A 20,240-nucleotide genomic window follows, 5' to 3' on the forward strand; every position below is an offset into this window, starting at 1 on the left:
ATTTTTTTAACTCTTTCCTCATCCTTTCTCGTTTTTTTCCCTTTATTTTATTTATCTATTTATTTATTTATTGTATAGAGTAAGCAATAAAGTAGTCCTTTCTTCATCTTCTACTATTTTTGATCTGCTTGAACATGCTCTTATGAGTTTCTCTTCTCTTCTCATTTTGTTTTGCTGCTCAAACTCACGACTAGCTTTTCGGTTGTAAATTTTGGGTCGTATAAGTAATTGAGATGTCTGAATTGATTTCCCTTCAAAGTTAACCGATAAAACAGACTGTAATCGTCTTCCACAGGCATTAATCTACGATTTGGTTTCTTTTCTTCGAAACTGGTTGTCACTCTTATTCCGTTCAAGTCTGCCGTTTAGGCCACTTTCTATTTTATTGGGAATTTGTCAATGTGTTCCGGTAAAGAGCTTTTTCTTCCAAGGATGAAACAAGGTTAAAATTTTTGATTTTATCGTACTTCTTAAAGTTGTTTGTTTTTACAAGAACATCTTGTTATTTGGGAAATGGTTATGTAGTAGGTTTTGCTATCAATATGTCGAAACTCAAAATCAAGTTTTAAATCATTCCTGCTTCATCCAATCCTTTCAATGACTTTCTTGAGAAAAAATACTTTCATTAAGTTGACAAGCATCCAATTCTTCAATGAATCCCTTCACATAATTCTTCATCAAGTTGCCAATCATTGAATGCTTGATCCGATTCAATTTTCTAGCTGTTTGAATATTCCCTATCATATTGTTGTATTTTTGCAATATTGTCAAATCATCATAGCATAACTTGATTATTACGGTTACTGCATAGTCTAAAACTAATAATCATTCATTTTCTTGATGAAATTCCCATAGATAGCACATATTCTAGCTCTTCTTTTTCTGAAAGTACTTTTAAATTATTCTTGGACACGAGTTTGTTCCTTGAACAAAAAAACCTCTATTCAAGAACTGTAGAGTGAGTTTTTCATATTCTTCCGAAGATTTGAATCTGGTCACTGAGATTCTTGTTAGATTAAAAAAAGGAAGCAGAGGTTTTTCAATTAAAAGGAAGTCAGAAGGTTGAGAGGAAATGAAATGTCTGACTAATGAAAATGCGGAGAAATAATGAACACAGATGAGTATTTCAATGAATGTTTTTCTCTTTTAGATTTACTTAAATTTTATACAAATTTCTCCCAAAACTCCAGTTATTTCTCCAATTCCATTTTATAGTATCATTAATCATTGAGTTGGCAATAAACAGTATTTGAATTGACAAAACAATAATAAAATGAGCTATGCATCTAGACCTACTGAATATTATTTTAGTGTTTTCTATTGCTAGAAATAATATTTGCGTTCAAGTTGGGCGTCATCGATCGTAGTCATTTATTTAACACTGTGTTTACATCTATGGTGTTATGCTAGTGGCTCACTTGATCAAACACAAGTACTGAAGAATTCAAGGCTGAATAACTAATGTTTGCACTGGTTGAATATGAATCTTGAAAGAATGTTAGCCTTGAAAGCATATGAATCTTCAAAGAAAGATATGAGGAATGATAAATATTGAAGTAAATATACAGAATAGAAAATGTTCCACTTTGCTTGATCTTAAACCTATATTCAGTCAGAAATTCCGAAGTGATATAAGCATTATTATTATTAATTATATTTATTTATTCATTTGTGGATAGAATAACAGATTATATTATTCATATGATTGGGATTGAACAACAGGCTTGGCCCAAAGCTATTCCACTCCCAAATTTTTATAACATGACAAAAAAAGGTTATGTTTTTACAACTGAAAGTTCAAGTCGAAATATTGTCCAACAATATTTATGAGCTAGAAATTTTGAATTATTAGTTTTGAAATTAATTGATTGATAAAAATGAAAATTGGCATATCAACAGCCTTGGTGAATAAAGAATCTTCATGCAAAGATTTTAAGTTGATCAGTTCGATAGTTCAGATGTGATGATGATCAAACAACTAATACTTATCTTTCCTGTACTAAATCCAGTCATTCTTCTATGTAGTAGAAACGAGAGTGGCTTTTTGTATTGCTCATAAAATTACCAGCTCTTTCCTCTTCAATTTTTTCTTTCAATTTTATAATACGAAAATTGATGCTTATTCGGTGTCCTGTTCAAAATTATGTGGAATAATGTAAATTGTCTTTTGTCTTGCCTCTACAACACACTCGCCATTATTCTTCGGTGCAATAATGATGAACAATAAAGTAGGAGAAGAATAGAATTTACTATCCAATTTCAAAAGATGGCAGTAGTGGTGTCGAAAGCGGCCTTTCTAGATGCTCTTGTCCATCAGCCAGACACAGGCAACTGTACCACAGCTAATCATAGGATTGAAGAGTTTGTAGGAGGTGATATTGCGATGTAGAGAGAAAGCGAAGTAGTAATTGAAGTAGAGAACTAGTAGAAGGATAAGATGAAGGAAGGAACAGTGGAAGAGGTTGCATAAAATGGAAAAAACGACAGTATAAGATGGGTTTAAAGGTGAAATGCGAAGTCTTAAGAGAAATATGTAAATTGTCAACGTGATGAACATAACCCACTTTAGATAATTTAATAAACTAAATTTAGAAAGAAGAGAAGACGTTTTTGTCTAGTGCAGCTTTTTCCAATATGTATCAGTTAGTAAAAATGTTTTTGACCTAACGAAAGAATATGAATTAGAATGAAGAATGATACGTACTCGGAGAAGAAATATCGATAAAGTGATGTGATGGAGTGGAGGAGTAGATGAAATATCTATTCTAGAATATGGAGGACCAAGAAGCTGAGACGAGAAGACAAGATTATACTAGGAAAAGAAAATCAAAATACACTTGTGGTGCTAAGAGGGAGTAGTTGGATTATTCATTCTCAAAGAAGCTGGACCAAGAAGAAGAAAATCGAATAGGATATGAAGTGAGTGATGGTGCATTATAAACGACAGACGTTATTTGTGCAGAGTGACCGTGTTGTGAACAATGCTCGTCTATAGCAGTGGCCGGTGCGGAGACTAGATTATAGTGGCATAGCGGTAATATAACAACAGATGGCTGTCGCAACATGAGAGATGGATGTGATTGCCTGAGGCGATTCAATGCTGACTGCTGAATCAATCTGGACAACCTCATTGTCGGTGGTGCGGAGAGAAGTTCACATCTCGGATGAATTTTTGTGATGGTACAGTAATTGTAAGTTTTTATTGAAATGAAGAGATAACATTATGCTTAGAAGAAGTCAATATGACACGTCCATTCATTCCTACTTCTGTATATTATCTCAGATCCAACATGCTTAGTTGGTCTGTGATCTATATATATATATATATATATATATATATTATATATATATATATATTATATATATATATATATATATATAAAAGCGAAATGGCACTCACTCACTGACTGACTGACTGACTCACTCACTCACTTGCAGAACTAAAAATCTACCGGACCAAAAACGTTCTAATTTGGTAGGTATGTTCAGTTGGCCCTTTAGAGGCGCACTAAGAACAAAATTTGAACATTTTCTGTTAATTTGTTCTCGATAAAGTTGAGAAAACGCTGGAAAAACGCAGATTTTGGTCGTATCTTTGAAAATTTTTCCAAATCCGCTCTTAGTGCGCCTCTTAAGGGCCAACTGAACGAACATACCTACCAAATTTGAAAATTTTTGTCCATTAGGTTTTTAGTTCTGCGAGTGAGTGAGTGAGTCAGTCAGTGAGTGCCATTTCGCTTTTATATATTATATAGATCACAGACCAACTAAGCATGTTAGATCTACATGATCTGTGGTCTGTGATCTATATATATATAGATTTCCAAAGATACGCCCAAAATCTGCGTTTTTCCAGCGTTTTTTAGCGTTTTCTCAGCTTAATCGAGAACAAATGAACAGAAAATGTTCAAATTTAGTAAAGAAGCTCAGCTAGGGTGTAATAATGTTGTGTTAGAAGGATTTGAAATAACGCCAAAGATACGCCCAAAATTAGCGTTTTTCCAATGTTTCCAACGCAGTTTTTCTGCGTCTTCTTACCTTTTTCAATAATTGATGGAAATATATTGAAATAAATCAGTACACAGGTTTAGCTGAGGTGGAAGAATTATTTTGTTCGCCAAAGATACGCAGATATAGTAACAGGTGTTTCTACCAGCGTTTTTCTATGTTTTCTCAAATTTTCGAGATCAATTTGACATAAAACGTTCAAATTCGGTACAGAGGTTCCACTGAGCTCTACATGGAGGCGAGCGAAGCGAGCCCGGTGATCTCATTTTTGGACTATCCAGTTGGGGGTCCAGGGGGTGCAGCCCCCTGGCTAGACGGATATGGTGAGCGAAGCGAGCCTGACGGCTAGTATCATATGAAAATGACTGTATTAAATTTAGTACACGAGAGATAGGGATATGCTGTTTTCAGATAGGAATAGTATATTTCACACCTAGGGTCGAAAATGTACGTTTTCCGGCTCGAGATCGCGGTTTTCAAGTTTGAGACGAAGTCGAGAACTTGAAGCGTTCAAGAGCCGGAAAAACATTTTTGCCCATGTTGCGAATGCTATTTTTCGCCACACCAAAAAACAATTTTCAGCATGTACTGAAAAACACTCATCATAGCGAGTTGATAATTGGCGGGGGAGCATGGCCAATATTGCGAGTAACTATCTCGTTAGTGCTCACTGGCAGGGTGATAATTAAAATTCCTTTTAATAAATAAAATTATGATTCTGATTGGTGCAATGTTATGATAATTGGAAACCAGAAATATCGAATGTCACAGTAGTGATTAGTATTCCAAGTCATGAGTTAATGAGTTTTGTGTTCCTTTGTGGGTACCAATGATTTCTATTATATTCTCTAAATTGGTCAGCTCCCTGTATCAGCCCGTTAACCTCATTTCAGGAAATAAAACTGGAACAATTTCTTATCATTCTTAGGCCCGGTCGCACAAAAGCCGGTTAAATTTTAACCATGATCAATTTCATGAGAACCAATCAGAGAAGGCTTTTCTGGTAAAGACGGCTTCGCTGATTGGTTCTCGTGGAATTGATCACGGTTAAAATTTAACAGGCTTTTGTTCAACCGACACTAAATAATTTTCTTGTTACTTTTCTTCTTTTTCTTCTTATAAAATTATCTCCTCTCCTATCTCATATTCCCCCCCCTCAATTATTCCAATTCCACCTCCAATAAAATATGAGTAATCTATTCATTGTTGATGACAAAATTTCCTCAAAAGCTCACTCCTACCACTCAACATGATCCATCCTGCCGGGCTGAAATGGATGCGAAATAGCTGTGACCTGGTGGCTGGCTAGTAGCGAGTAGAGGCGCCACTTCTCTCCACTAGGTCCGCTCTCCGCCCGCTGCTATCACTATCAGCAACCGACGTTGCCTTGCTCGCTCTTGCTCAGTTTCCTGTCAGTCTTCGATGCGGTTGCAATCGTGTCCTAACTTTGTCACCTTTCGGCTTCGTCAGTCGCGGCCCAAATTATTACGCAGTGTCCGCTAGTTTTTGTTTTATTTTCGATGCCGGTTTTCTGTGTTTTAGTGCGTGACTCCTGTTTGACACCTAGTTGTACTTTAGTTCATCTCCAGTTTAGTGTCTGTGTGTGTGTATTGGGTCGCGGAGTGTGTTGGAGATAGTACGTTTTTGTTGAATTTGTGTGGGAAATTGTAGTTTGCAAACATTTTATCAGGCTGGAGAAATTAGTTTTTTTGGTCGGATTAGAGTGTAAAATTACATTCATTTTAGATTTTAATAAGAGTGGATTGGGAATTTCTTTTTAAATTTATGTTAGCCCAAGCTTTCGTAGCTTTTGTAGAGAATTGTTTTATTTTAGTTGAACTAGTGTGAAAAATATTATCAGCGCTTTTAATTCTCTTAGTTTCATTAGTGAGACAAACGCATGATTTTTTATGACTTGGTATAAGAAATTTAGGCCATATTTCCTTAGTTTGATCAGGAACACATTATTTATGTTTTTGAATTAGTGTGTGATATTGAATTCAGATTCATTTTTCCATAAGAGTTCATTAATCATTATATTATTCAATTTCTAAATATGTTAAATAGTTTAATTCAGCAGTAGAGAAAATGCTCAATAGTTAGTAAAAATATGAAGGTGTTAATAATTGAGTTTGATCTGAATAATCTATTAATTTTAGCTTCTTCAAGTTTTCATTATAATAAAGATTGATTCAAAGTCGCGCAGTAGGCTATTACATTTTCTAATAAGAATATCAACTTCAAATATTAGTATATAATACAATTTAATATTTGTTTATATACAATCTATTCGCGGACAAAGTCCAGTAACATACTGTACTTTTTGTGAGTAGTATCTTGTTCACTTCTAACTTATCTTGTTATACGTTTGTTAATATTTTGTATGAATTTCGAGTGAATAAAATTTGATTTGAATACGACCACACGACGTACATAGTTTTGTTAAAATCTGGGTAAGAAATTCATGATTGCCCTTCCCACTAATATTTCATGGCGTTTATAAGTTCCAGTTATTCTGGGTCACCCGGTATATGAGATATCGTGGTATTGACATTCCACGTTTGATTCCTATTATTATTAATTTGAAGTGATAAAGATATTGTTTTTCTCATTAAATATACATTATGGCACGAACTAAACAATCTAATCTAGGCTCATTGCGTTCCGGTGCCAGAATCTAGAAGTGCTATCATAAACTGAGTCACTAACAAAGGAGCGTGAATTCCTTTAATCTCCTCAACCTATTATTTTTATATCCTTTATTGAGATCTCTATAGCCTGTAATCCTATATTCAAATCATATTTTACATATTCCTCTGTCGAAGTTACAGGACTTTGAAAATTTGTTTGTGTGACTATTGGATCAATCTTTATTCTTTTATAAGAATACTGATTGTAATTCTCCGATTCCAATTGCTCAGAAGCAACTCTGCAAAATAGTAGAAGATTATGTATACCGCTTGCCTTATGCTACACGTAAAGCCTCTCCAGCACCTCGAACCATGTTGGTAGAGTCACGATTGTTGCACTTTCATCAAAGTCCACTATTAAATTGCACTATTGTAAATCCCGCCAAGGCTAGCCACTGTCTATTTGGCTTTATTAGTAGGATTGGCTCACGATAGTCATCACTTATCCCCTTAAATGAGCATTCTAAAGTCACCAGTAACTCATCAGTTACCTAGCTAAAAGGTTGGACGTTTATTTTCTTGTGCAGGCATTGGTCGCGTCATGTCATAACGAGCCCAACCAACTAATGAAGTTAGGAGTTAAGAGTTGAGTACTTACTCTGTAATGAAGCATCGCGTTAGGAGTAGGCCTACTCAGCTTCTAATAAAGCATCGTTGTGCACTGCTTAAATTTTTCAGGGTAATGTAGTTCCTTGTTAAGGCTGTTCGCTACACTTTTTTCTATTCAAATTAGATAATATTTTTCAATATAATTGTTAAGATCATTATAAGAGTGAGAAAAAGTGGCAACTGAAATTTTTAAGTGGTCTAATAAGCGAGTTATGGGTCGTTAAAGTGCTAATTCCGTTTTCTTTTCAGATCATAAACGGTTTCGACTATATTATTAGAACTTCTATTAAGAATTCAAAAAACGTTTTTTTCCAAACTGAAACATTTTTTCCCCATAGGCCTTTGGTTCATAAATAAAAAAGTAACATTTTTTGTAATTTTGATAACTTGTTTATTTCGGCATGAATCGCGAGAAAAACGCATATTAGAACAAAGCCGATGATATACTAAAATGTATTAAAAAAAACTCAAATGGGAAATTCTAAACCGTTTATGATCTGGAAAGAAAACGGAATTAGCACTTTCAACATCCATAACTCGCTTATTAGATCACTTAAAAATTTCAGTTGCAATTTTTTCTCACTCTTATCTTAACAATTATATTGAAAACGATTATCCAATTAAAAAAAAGAAAAGTGTACGGAACAGCCTTAAGGCTGTGCAAAGGCTAGAAATAAACTTTCTACTCGTGTTATTTTTCTAAGTTTTTCGATTTGTATATCATCAAGCTATCAACATGATAAAGTTTTCTCAGGAAAACATTTTTTCCGATCATTACTTTTTACTTTCCTTGCCCTAATTACCATAGGTAAGGAAAGTATTGCTTTCCGAAAAAAATTAAGGTACCCCAATTTCTAAATTTCCATACGTTTCAAGGTCCCCTGGGTCCAAAACAGTGGTTTTTGGGTATTGGTCTGTGTGTGTGTGTGTGTGTGTGTGTGTGTGTGTGTTGTGTGTGTGTGTGTGTGTGTGTGTGTGTGTGTATGAGTGTATGTGCGTCTGTGTACACGATATCTCATCTCCCAATTAACGGAATGACTTGAAATTTGGAACTTAAGGTCCTTACACTATAAGGATCCGACACGAACATTTTCGATCAAATGCAATTCAAGATGGCGGCTAAAATGGCGAAAATGTTGTCGTGATTTTCTCGAAAACGGCTCCAACGATTTTGATCAAATTTATACCTAGAAAAGTCATTGATAAGCTCTATCAACTGCCACAAGTCTCATATCTGTAAAAATCTAGAAAAACCAAAATTCTCTGAAAATATCAATTTTTGAAAAAGTTATTCAATTTACCAAAAATAACTCAACTAAAAGTTATTTTTGGTTATTTTTAGTAAATTGAATAACTATCTTAGAAATTGTTATTTTCAGAAAATTTTTGTTCTACTAGATCAAAAATACCATGAAGGATCTATCCTCTAAATCTCATGGATTTATCTTTTACAGAATTTGAAATGTTCTGTCCCGAAAATTTAAATTCTAGGCGTTCATATCTCAAAAAGGAATGATCAGAAATGCTTTCCTGAGATAACCTTTTCATTTTGATAGCTTGATGATATACAAATCGAAAAATTTTGAAAAATATCACGAGTACAATAGTTATTTGTGCAACTAGTGCGCAAAGTGCCACTTTGCTGCACCAAAAGAAACGTTTACGCACGAGCCGTAGGCGAGTGCGGAATGACGGTTTCTTGAGTGCAGCAAAGAAACTTTGCACACGTATTGTACATTGAATTTTTCCCACAGTTACCATAAAATGTGAAAAGTCAGTAATAGATGGTGAACATGTCCTATACCAAATAAAATATTTGTTTGTGCAAATCTTTAGTATTTTTAATGCTGATAATAAATATTGCAACCATTCCACAACAGAATTATTCCAAATTCAGTCTAAATGACAATAGAATGAATATTATAAAGTTATATGAGATTCAATTATAATAATATTACTATTTAATTTTATTATGTCAATTTTTGTAAATGTTATCATAGGCAAGAGCCTAGTAACAATTGTCAATAAATATCTTATCTTATCTTAATAATACTTCATCTACAAGAAGTCATCAGCAAGTGTAGAAATGGCCATATCACTTGTCTGGATATGTTTTTGAGCCATCAATGAGCCTCACAAACGTTATACTTCACCCGTGACTAACAGTTTAATATTCTCCTATCCAAAAACACAAAAGTTTTGCAGCAAAACTTTGCTTATACTTATACGGTGCCCATTAATATGTTTTATTGATTAATTTGTCTATGCGATCAAAGCTGTAAGCTTATGTTTAATGTTTCTATTAATGTAAATAAATAAATAAGTTAATATGCCCAGGACTGATCAAGGATTAGGCTAGTGATCAGCCCTCAGGACAGACTTAAGTCTAACCTGACCATTCTATGAAATTTTCATAGAATTTATTCTAGTTCCAAACATCCTCAAGTTTGAGTCTGAATGATATATTATACACAATTAGTGTAAAAATATAGTTTTAGCTTGTTTTTTCTTGTAAATACATTAGTAAACGTGTCAATTTGGCCTTTCTGGCCAAGCGACCAGTAGCAGCGTGAAACGTAGGCTATAATTAAGATTATACTGCATTATTTAAAACGTGATTAAATTATATTATATAGACATTACATTCTCCTGAAATGATGAAATTCAATCATTCAAGTCACTGTTGAGTAAACGGGATGTAAATCCAGTGTTTTTGATTACGGTATTCAATAACATCCATTCTGTATTCTGTTTCTAATTCATAAACCGGCATTCATTAAAGTTGTTCTACGAAAATGTGAGTAGAGATGTTTCGGGGAGTTGAAGAACTGAATAACTTTTTTGAAGTGTAAATATTTATGTTTCAAACCTAATGGATGCATTATTGTTTTGAAAATATAACAATCACAGCCTTAGTATCAGAAACAAGAGTAACCTAACCACAAAAGTGAATAAAGATATAAAAGTACTTGATTCCTTGATCATAAAAATGGTCGATAAATGTTTTGGCCAATGTATTCTAGTTAAAAATATAGGCATCTCACACATAAAAAATCGTTCATGATAACGTGAATAGAAATTAAATACTGATATTGAATACTATTAAAACTTCTTGTTTATTTACTATTTGTTATTCAATATCTGGCAGTAATAATCAGCTGTTTTACAAAAATTTCCAGCCATTAACATTTTCAGGTTTACCAACATTTCTTTTACTTAGCCGCACTCTACTGTCATAAAGCATGTTAACTATTTTTCCTACAGCTACCTCGGAAAGTTGCTGTTCCTGTTCTGATTACAATACCCAAAGATTCACTTTTCTGCTCTAGTGCGGGAATAGTTATTTGTGCAACTAGTGCGTAAAGTGACACTTTGCTGCACCGAAAGAAACATTTAAGCATGAGCCGTAGGCGAGTGCAGAATAATGGTTTCTTGAGTGCAGCAAAGGAACTTTGCACACATATTTCACATTAAATTTTTTCTACAGTTACCATTGAATGTAAAAAATAGGTAATTAAAGGTAAAAATGTCTCATAATTTATCAACTTTTTTTGAGTGTTATATTGTGGCACTTGAATTGCTGATAATGAAGTATTGCAATCATTACATACAGAAATGTTCAGAAGTTAATGGAAATGACAATAGACATGTTATTTCAGAGTTATCCAGGAGTCAATTATTTGTATCTCATCTACAAAAAATCTTAAAATAGTACTATAATGAAGATTATAATAACAAAATAATATGATTGATGTTAGAAAATAATTCCTTTCTACATAGGTATGAAATAATATAGTTTTACTCATTTCGCTTTAGATCTAGTATTTACAGGGTTTTCTAACCTACCTTTTCCGGAGAGTAAAAGTGGAATTCAAATATTCTTCTTTCTTGTATGTTCATTGTTTTTCTTCAATTATTAGTCAATTTTATGAGCTACAGCTGCTGCCTACTGTGTCTCACTTCAACAATCACATTCAACACTATCCACATCCATTTTTTACACAAATTATTACGAAAATCAAATAAGAAACAACAAATTTGCATTCAAAATACGCGCCAATGGCTGATTTGAATGATGGAAGTATGAAGAACCGACAGGTGCGCGACCTAGCGGAAAAATTGTAACTACGTTCAATCCATCTTTCCAACTTTCTAAAAACAGTTTCCAGAAATTATTTTAGATTTACGATCTCAAATTACGAAAAAATGCTCAAAGTAGCCTAAAAATAACATGGACACCAGAGAATTTTGATTGTAGTTTTTTTATTCACATGGATATCAATGAACAGTAATTATTTAACCTCAAAATTCAAATTTCATAATGTTTATTTGCTAGAGTACATTTCTCATTGCTTGCAGCTGCAATAATAATTATCAATAGAAAAGAAACATTATTTATTATGAAATGATGAGAAGTAATAATTATTTAATTATGATTTACATGAACATTATTCTTATTTTGGATTTCTAGAATGAGATGTTATCATAAATGTAGCCATTGAAATGATTCTTATCCAAACACAGTCATTCTAACCAACTTAATTTTGGCTTTTGCGCACCATTCATCCTTATAACCCACTAACTATTTTGTGTTGCCATGTTGCAAATCTGGAGTACGCAAAGTAATCACTTCATGCACTATTGCGGGAAAGTGATTCTTTGCATTCTGTAAACAGTGCAGGAATGGTCACTTTTCAAGGTAACTGTAGGAAAAAATTTTTTCTGCACTCCAGATTTGCAACATGGCAACACAAAATAGTTGGTGGGTTATATGGAGGATTAGTGCATGAAAACAAAAATTAAGCTGGTAACAATGACTGTGGTTAGATTTAGATAAGAATCATTTCAATGGCTACCCTACATTTTTTTATGATGAAATCCCAATGTAGAAATCCAAAACAAGAATAATGTTCATCTAAATCATAATTAAATAATCATCATTTACGAATTCTCATAATTTAATAATAAATAATAGTTCTTTTCTATTGATAATTATTATTTCAACTGCAAGAAATGAGAAAAGTAGCAAATATACATTATAAAATTCGAATTTTGAGGTTAAATGATTACTGTTCGATATTCATATAAATAAAAATAATAAAAAACAAAACAATACTACAATACTACAATAAATATTCTCTGTTGTCTATGTTATTTTTATAAATATGTTTCAGTTTACTTTGGGCATTTTTCTCGGTAATTTAAGCAAAAGTCTAAATTTCTGAATTCTGTTTCAGTATTTTTTAGCTAGATGAAACAAACTTAGGTACGATTCTTCCCGCTAGGTCGCGCGCTTGTCGGTTCAGCCATCTTGCAGCCATCCCAATCAGCTGTTGGCAAGTATTTTGAATGTAAATTTTTTGTTCTATCAGTATTTTTTCCGCCATTTTGATTTCCCAGAATTTCAATATAAAAATTACATCTCTTTACAAATCACAAAATTACTATTGGGAAAATTACATTTTTCCACATTGTGTGTGTAGCATACTTCTCAAGAAAGTTTCTTCAATAGAACATATTGAAAACGCAACCTTTCATGAAGCTCGTGATTATCAAACCTTCCTTACAAAACCTAAACATTATCCAGGTAAATGGTTATTCATAGTAAATGACTACTAGCTTTTGAAAGACTGAAATAGCTGGGTGGCATCTGAATGAAGCTCTTTTGAAAGTAGAGATCTATTACACTGAACAATATGGTAAAGACGTCTGGCTCATTCATCTCAGATCTCTTCAAAACGGTTCATTTTCTAGATTCATCTATAATTTAGCAATCATTACCATGCGCACGTTCGGTTTTCTGGAGTCAATTTCCACTTTCTCCACATGAGTGGATATTAGATGTTTTCTTGTAGCTGCAACCATTGTATCTCATTTTTGTGATAAATTTTGTCTGGTACGCAATCTCACCATTTTTCATTCACTAATTAACCCAATAGAAATATGAATTTTGAAATGAGACACCAATCATTGATTACATTTTATAATTCATAGCTATAGACTTTATTCAATAACTTGATACCGCAAGATTCATCTACACTCTACAACAACTTGATAAGTGGTTGGTGAAATCCAGTCACTCAAGTCCAAGTGACAACTAGTCCTGCGGTGTCCTTTAGCTGCCTCAAAACTATTTTGTAGCTCTGCAGTCCTTGGAGGGTTGCTGCTGACTCATCCCTATGCTGTGCGTTGCACACGTAGCAATCAATGGGTCCCTCTGACTCACTCGTTGATCAATGAGTTCCTCTGACTCACTTTGACTCGTTGATCTAGTGTACTTAGATAAGCATTACAAGTGCTCACTTTATTCAATTCAATCTAGTTGATGGAATACCTAAGATGGCCATCAATACTGAGGTACACGTTATATTAGCAGTATTTGATTAACATTGGTGTTGCTATCCGTGTATATCATTCGACAAAGCAGATCCTTTTCAAAGTTGCCAGATCGTTTTTTAACAATGTAGAAATATACGTATTTAATAAAATATTTCATCTCAATTATAAAAATCTATTATTAAAAATATGTTTGATTAACATTTAATTGGTATTGCTATCCTTTTATATCATTTGACAAATCAGATAGTCATCCTTTTCAAAGTTGCCTGATCGGTTTTCAACAATGTAGAAATGTACAATATAAAATAAAATATTTTTCATCTCAATTATAAAAATCCTTTATTAAAAACATATTTTCTTGACGAAAATATGTTTCTAATAAAAAAACATATGTTTTTAATAAAAAACATTCTTGTTAATTTTTAACAAGAATGAACATTTAATATTCTATCAGATATCATCATTTTCATCTGGTGCCTACCCGTTACCGAATGTTGGCAATCATTCTGGCAATTATAACCTTGTTGACAGCCGCTCTAAAAAGTTCCGGGGTGGACACTGCAAACCATGTTTTCATGTTCTTCAACCAGGAAATTCGTCTCCTACCAACACCTCTCCTGCCAAGAACTTTACCCTGTAGTACACATTTCAACAACTGATATTTAGTTCCATTCCTCTTAATGTGTCCCAGATACTCCAATTTTCGTCTCTTGATTTTTCATTATTTCCGTCTTCTTATTGAGTTGTTGAAGAACCCTGTTGTTGGAAATATTGTCCATCTATGATATTTTCAGGATTCGTCTATAGGTCCACATCTCGGACGCTCCTAGTTTCTTTGTTGTAGTTTCAGTCAGGTCCAAGACTCAACTCCATATAACAAAATGGAAAATATATAACAACGGAGGAGTCTAATTTTCAGTTCAAGGGTCAAATTATGCGACTTGAATACTCTTGACATGATTTTGAATGCCGCTCTCGCCTTTTCAATCCGAGCCCTCACCTCCTGAGAATGGTCCCACTGCTCATTCAAAACTGTACCCAGGTAAATATAAGTTGGCACTCTCTCCACTACCCTACCATCAATAGTAAAATGCACATTGTCAACTTTTTCTTTACTAATTATCATTGTCTTTGTTTGTTAACCTATCAGATATACTGGTATCAATTAAATTCTATAGTAAACAGTGGCAAGGCAGAAAAATGGCAACTCTGTTATCCTATTTTTCTCGACTTACATTATAACGTGGACCTCACTATAGATATGTCATCTTTTCATGTAATTTGTGGAATCAAAAATAACATTTTTTTCGTTGAACTTCACTCTGATAGTTACGAATGCTAAAACCGAGTCTGTGCTCGGTTGAGAAAGGAGACACAGTCTCCGAAAATTTCCCCATTTCTAATGTAATTTTTTAAGAGTGTTTTCAATCTATTTATATCATGATCATGTCTCCTGTTTTAATTTATATTACAAACTTTAAAGTGTCTTCTGTTACGTGCTATATATATATATATATATATATATATATATATATATATATATATATATATATTCCAAACAGTGGCAAGAAATTATTCAGAAATAAGCTATAGTAAGGAAGGTACCATGGCATTGTGACTTGTCTGCAGATTCTATAGGCCTGCTGCAGTAAACCTCTTTATTTTGTGAAGTTGTATTGCACTTAATGCACCTTTAAAAGGTCACAATTTATTCTCCAGTGAAAGTAAGGCGTGCTATTCTCCCTCTATATTGTATAACTTCTATGCAGGAGAATGCCTTGAGCTCAGAACCTACAAATGCTTACAATCTTCGAGTCCTGTAGTCTTTATGAGTATTTATAATGTTCCAGTCTAAGATGTTGTATGTTAAAATCGTGAGTCATAAGTTTAAGTGCCAGAGCTAATTTTTATAAGTCATTCTGTAACATTAATTTTTGTGTGACAGAGCACATTCTATGAGTTATAAGATCAAAAAATCGATTTTTAATGAATAAATTTACTAAAAAAATTATTCTTTCATTATCAATGGTTGTTTTGATTATAGCATTTTAAGCGGCCGATATTTTGTTTCATAAATTTGAAAAAAAAATGTTTGTGTCTGTCTAGTTGTCATGAATGTTTGAGCAAAGTTTCACTTCTGCATGTTCAACCATTATTTAGGGAAAAAAACAAAATTGCTGCTAACAGATGAAAATAATTGGGATTTTCGTTTAATAATAGTTAAAATTGCGGCTGTGTAAATATAATTAAGTACTTTCGGACATTTTTAAAATGATATTTAGATAACTTTCGTTGTTAGGAACAATGTCATAGAATATTGGTAGGGGAGTTGGGAAATATCCTGTTTAATTTGCTTCATTGCACCCACATCCACAACGAATCCTACAAACTTTCCACCACAATTACTATACATTCTCATTTAAATTCCAAGTTTCAAAATAAGATATTCTAAAATCATTTTGAAATGTTCAACACTAATATAAAATAGAAAAATTTCATCTGTACACAATTTTTATTTATTTTATCCTTTATGTTATCTAATGAATTTTCAAAGATCAGTTGCGGTTCAGCTTATCATGCATTACTCAAAGAACTCTCATTCTGTTTCCTTTTAAATCATTTCACTTTCTAATAATCACATTTCAAATACTGAATTTTGTATGATTCATCACAGTCCATCAATTTTTGATAGAATCCAACGTGTTGCAGAATATGAAGGTAATTTTAAAACATGATAGAAATAGCCCTTTTTTCCTAAAATATGCCTCTGATTTCTCGTAGATTAAAAACATAAATCATGTCATTCAACAAAATGTAGACGTTAAAATTCAAAGTAGCACTCTACCTTGACCTAACAACATTGGCTTCATAAAATCTGAGTTTGTATTTGGTCAAAACAGGTCCATTTAGAATTCGGAGACTTGTAGCGTTAAAATAGTAATCTCCGACAACCTTGGAAGGGGTTCTAGCATCATCTAGTGTCAGCAAATACGAATACTCACTTGCCTCAGAATGGATCAGTTTACTTTCTACTCAGTTATGTGATGGTCTTAGACTGAATAGGTTTCTATTTTTTATCAGTGAGATTATTCAGGTGGAATACATTTAACAATATCCGATGAAATATTTGTGAGGAAGTTGTAGATAATAAATCTTGGATCACTAGAACTATGTTAAAAGTGTTTGACTAGAGAGTAGTTTTGTGAAAAGTGTATGATTCTATCGAAACAATGCCAAGAGACTTGTTGGCCAGTAGAAAAGTGACTTTGGCAGCTTGTTGTAAATGTGGTGGTCCATCCTCTGCTTCAGGGTGAGTTGTTTATAGTTGTTAGTTGTCAACTTTGGCATGAAAAAGTGGGTGTGCTTGCGAAATTTGTTCTGATTTTTAATATGTAGTTTAGATTCATGGAAGAAGTCCAGAACCATTATTTTCATGCTAAATGTCCTTGTACTTTTATACAGAGTGCCTCAAAAACCTCAAATTTTCTCATCCTTTCATAGTTTCAAAAATGTTTTCCACCAAAACCAGCCATCGGACAGAAAAGATCATTCTCACCTTTCTCTTGGATAATAACATTTTGAATGAAATGAGATTATTCCAAACTTTCTATCTTCAATGAGTCAACTGAGTTACATGCTTTTTTTTTAATGAGTGAAATTTTACGAAAAATAAATTTCAATGAATTTTTATTTTTAATCAACAAAATATTTAGATTGTTACAATTTAAATTTATAATTCAAAATCCCTCTGGGCGTAAAAATTGAAAAAAATTTCTTAAGTGTATTTAATCCTCATGTGAAATTGGAAATTCATTATTGAGTGGACTTAAACCGTATTTCTATACACAAAAAATGGCATATTTTCATATTCAAAGCTGTGTAACTCGGTATCCTGATAAGATAAATTCTCTTCGTCTTGAATTGTAAAACATAATCTTCTCTTTGATTTGCAGCGAATTCATGAGAAATAATGTTTATTTAGTTCGATTCGCTCGTTTCAATAAATTCAAGATATTGGCGATGCTTACCTCATTTTCACTGTCTTGGGCTTGGCAGTTTTCCATTGAAAAACACGCAATGCAAGATGAATTTGAGGCAACTGAGTTTCTGGAGCATGATATACTCTACAGGGGCCAATAGCAAGTTCCTATTGTGTAATCGTATAATCAACAAATTTTATAATTACTAGTAGTTCTGTGAACAGTAGACGTCGCGTAGTTATAAACCGCAGCCTCCTCTTATATTGTCCATCAGAGTAAATCCTGTCTGTATGTCGTGTCGGCGAGATATCGGTGTGAAAACGGCTAATGGCTGTTGGGGTTAGTGTATCAAAAATGCTAACATCAAAAGCTAATCTCCTCCAAGACATACTGGCAACAGGACAGCCCATGTTCAAAGCAGAGAAAGTTCGAGAGACAATACTGTTATTTTAGTTATTAATTGCATGCGTTATTGCACGCAATCAACAGTTCATTTATTCACAATGGAGACAACGGGTTCCCCCAAATATGTCTCCTCAACAATAAAAATTGTACAGAAAAAAGAATAATAATGATAAAAATAATACGAACTTATGCAATAATACAACAAAAAAAAAACAAAATACCAAACAACAAAAATACCACCTAATACAAACATGAAAAATACAAAGATTTCAAATACTTATGAAAAAAGTAAAAATAAAACAAATTGGGAATTCAAAATTTATAAAAATTAAAGAATATAATAACAAATAACTGAACGACGTCTCAAACCATAATTATGCACATCCACACTGATACACCAACTATTTATTTTATCAGATCATGCTTACACAAGATTTAATTATCATATAACCCTTCCGGTCAATAAACTACAGTAATTGTACAGAAACAACAGTCTTACTGGCCAAAACCTTTTCCCCGATGTTCAAAACTCTAGAGTAGAGCGATTCATTATTCTGAATTGAAAAGTGAACAGTAACAAACTAACAAGTATAGAGAGTTAATATAAAATATAATTTATGTCATTTCAAGTCGTTTTTTTATTATTTTATTTGAGTTTATATCCCATTTTAAGTATGATTCAATATCAAGAAAAGCAATGAAATGCTCATAAATTCCATTTACCCATAAAACTTGAGGAATGTGGAGTGGTTTCCGCGTTCCCCCAAATATAGTCTGCATCCAAAGTCAGGGTCATAGTATTTGAACCGTCATTTTCCAGCTTGCAAGAGGAGGGCAAAGCGAAGATTTGAATAGAGTTCATGCCCTAAAGAATGGCTCCCTTTTCCCTCATTTTACACTTAACTGTCCCTTTCACTTGACTTCTTCCTCTTATCTTCCCTCTTCTTCACATTGTCCTGTAATGTATTCAGTCTCACGTCAGAAGTTCTCACGTCAGTTCTCCCTCTTTTGTAGAACCAAGCTTCTACTTTATCCGAAAGCTGAGAATCGTTTTTTAATATAATGTCTCTTCAGAAGTCGATTATCTAGTAGCTTCCTCAATTTTTATCACCTTCCTTTTCTAAATGCCAGTGAATTATGTTTGTTTACTGGTTTCCTGGTCATGCAATCCAAGAAGGAGGAAATTGCAGGGTAGATTTCCAAATTTACAATTTGCTCTGTATACATTTGATAAAAAAGCCACTTCACATTGAGAATAATAATTGTGGAATAAAAATTAATTATACAATATTTTGAGACTAGCACTTTCCACATATAAGATTCAGTGTTTGATGATGTTACTGTATATTGTAGCCTTCATATAATTAACCGTTTCTTTATTTGTTTTTCAGTGTGAGAGGTGTGCAAATGGCTGTGAAGGCGGATGCTCCAAGGCATGCACTCACCAACGGATCGGCACCACCCATTGCTCCAGCAGTCGACACCTCACACTACGACACTGTCAAGGTAACAACTCTACATTAGTCATCGAAAGTGCTTCAATTTCAACCCTTTCTCAAAAAATCATTTGAACATATCACAGTAAAGTCGGGTTGATTACAATGAAATGGTTATTTGAAAAAATATTGACATTTTTATTGAGTTTTTCTCTATGGCAACTATTTAGGCAATTATTATCATTCGAATCATTAGACCTCTGTTAATGTACATGGATGTATAATGAGGTTTGTTGATTTTTGTTTTATTAACACTGTTAAATGGAGTAGAATTATTGAATGATTTACCTTGAGTTCGTTCTCTTTTCGATGAAATGTACAATTTTTAAAATTTCATATTCCATAAGAGTGCATAAAATCAAAATCAGCGTACTACAATCAGAGAGTATAGAATATATAATGTCAACATTCTATATAGGGTAGGCCTAGGCAATGTATAGCCTATATTCTCTGATCACATTAAGCCCGATCCAGACGCTCAAGTTTCGCTTCAGTCTTTTGCTCAAGTAAAAGTCGGAGCATGTAAGTCGTTGCGTCTGGACGGTAAAACGGATGCGTCTTCAAGCTAAGTCGTCAAACCTAAAATGTATCGGCCGGGAATCTTTTTCCATCAAACCGTCCGTCTTTCGCCTATCCACCAAAACCTAAATCGCGTAAAAATGGAAATAGAGAAATTGTGATTTCAGATTCGGATTCAGCGCCCTCAAATTAAT

The 20,240-nt window shown here is 33.2% G+C and overlaps 1 protein-coding gene across 4 annotated transcripts in view; it reads left to right on the forward strand.

The window, feature by feature from the left end:
- Positions 1–20,240, forward strand: part of LOC111043535 (WD repeat-containing protein 47) — a 248,489-nt gene that overhangs the window by 51,850 nt on the left and 176,399 nt on the right. For 2 of the 4 annotated variants that reach the window (XM_039430732.1, XM_039430733.1), the window contains exon 3: positions 19,423–19,537. In XM_039430732.1, the coding sequence (XP_039286666.1) occupies positions 19,423–19,537 (115 nt within the window). Of the gene's footprint in view, positions 1–5,427; positions 5,721–16,588; positions 16,957–19,422; positions 19,538–20,240 lie in introns of those variants that run through there. The other 2 variants (XM_039430736.1, XM_022328513.2) reach the window with 2 other exon arrangements.

This window comes from Nilaparvata lugens, chromosome 6, assembly GCF_014356525.2.
Source record: "Nilaparvata lugens isolate BPH chromosome 6, ASM1435652v1, whole genome shotgun sequence".
Lineage (NCBI taxonomy): Eukaryota > Metazoa > Arthropoda > Insecta > Hemiptera > Delphacidae > Nilaparvata > Nilaparvata lugens.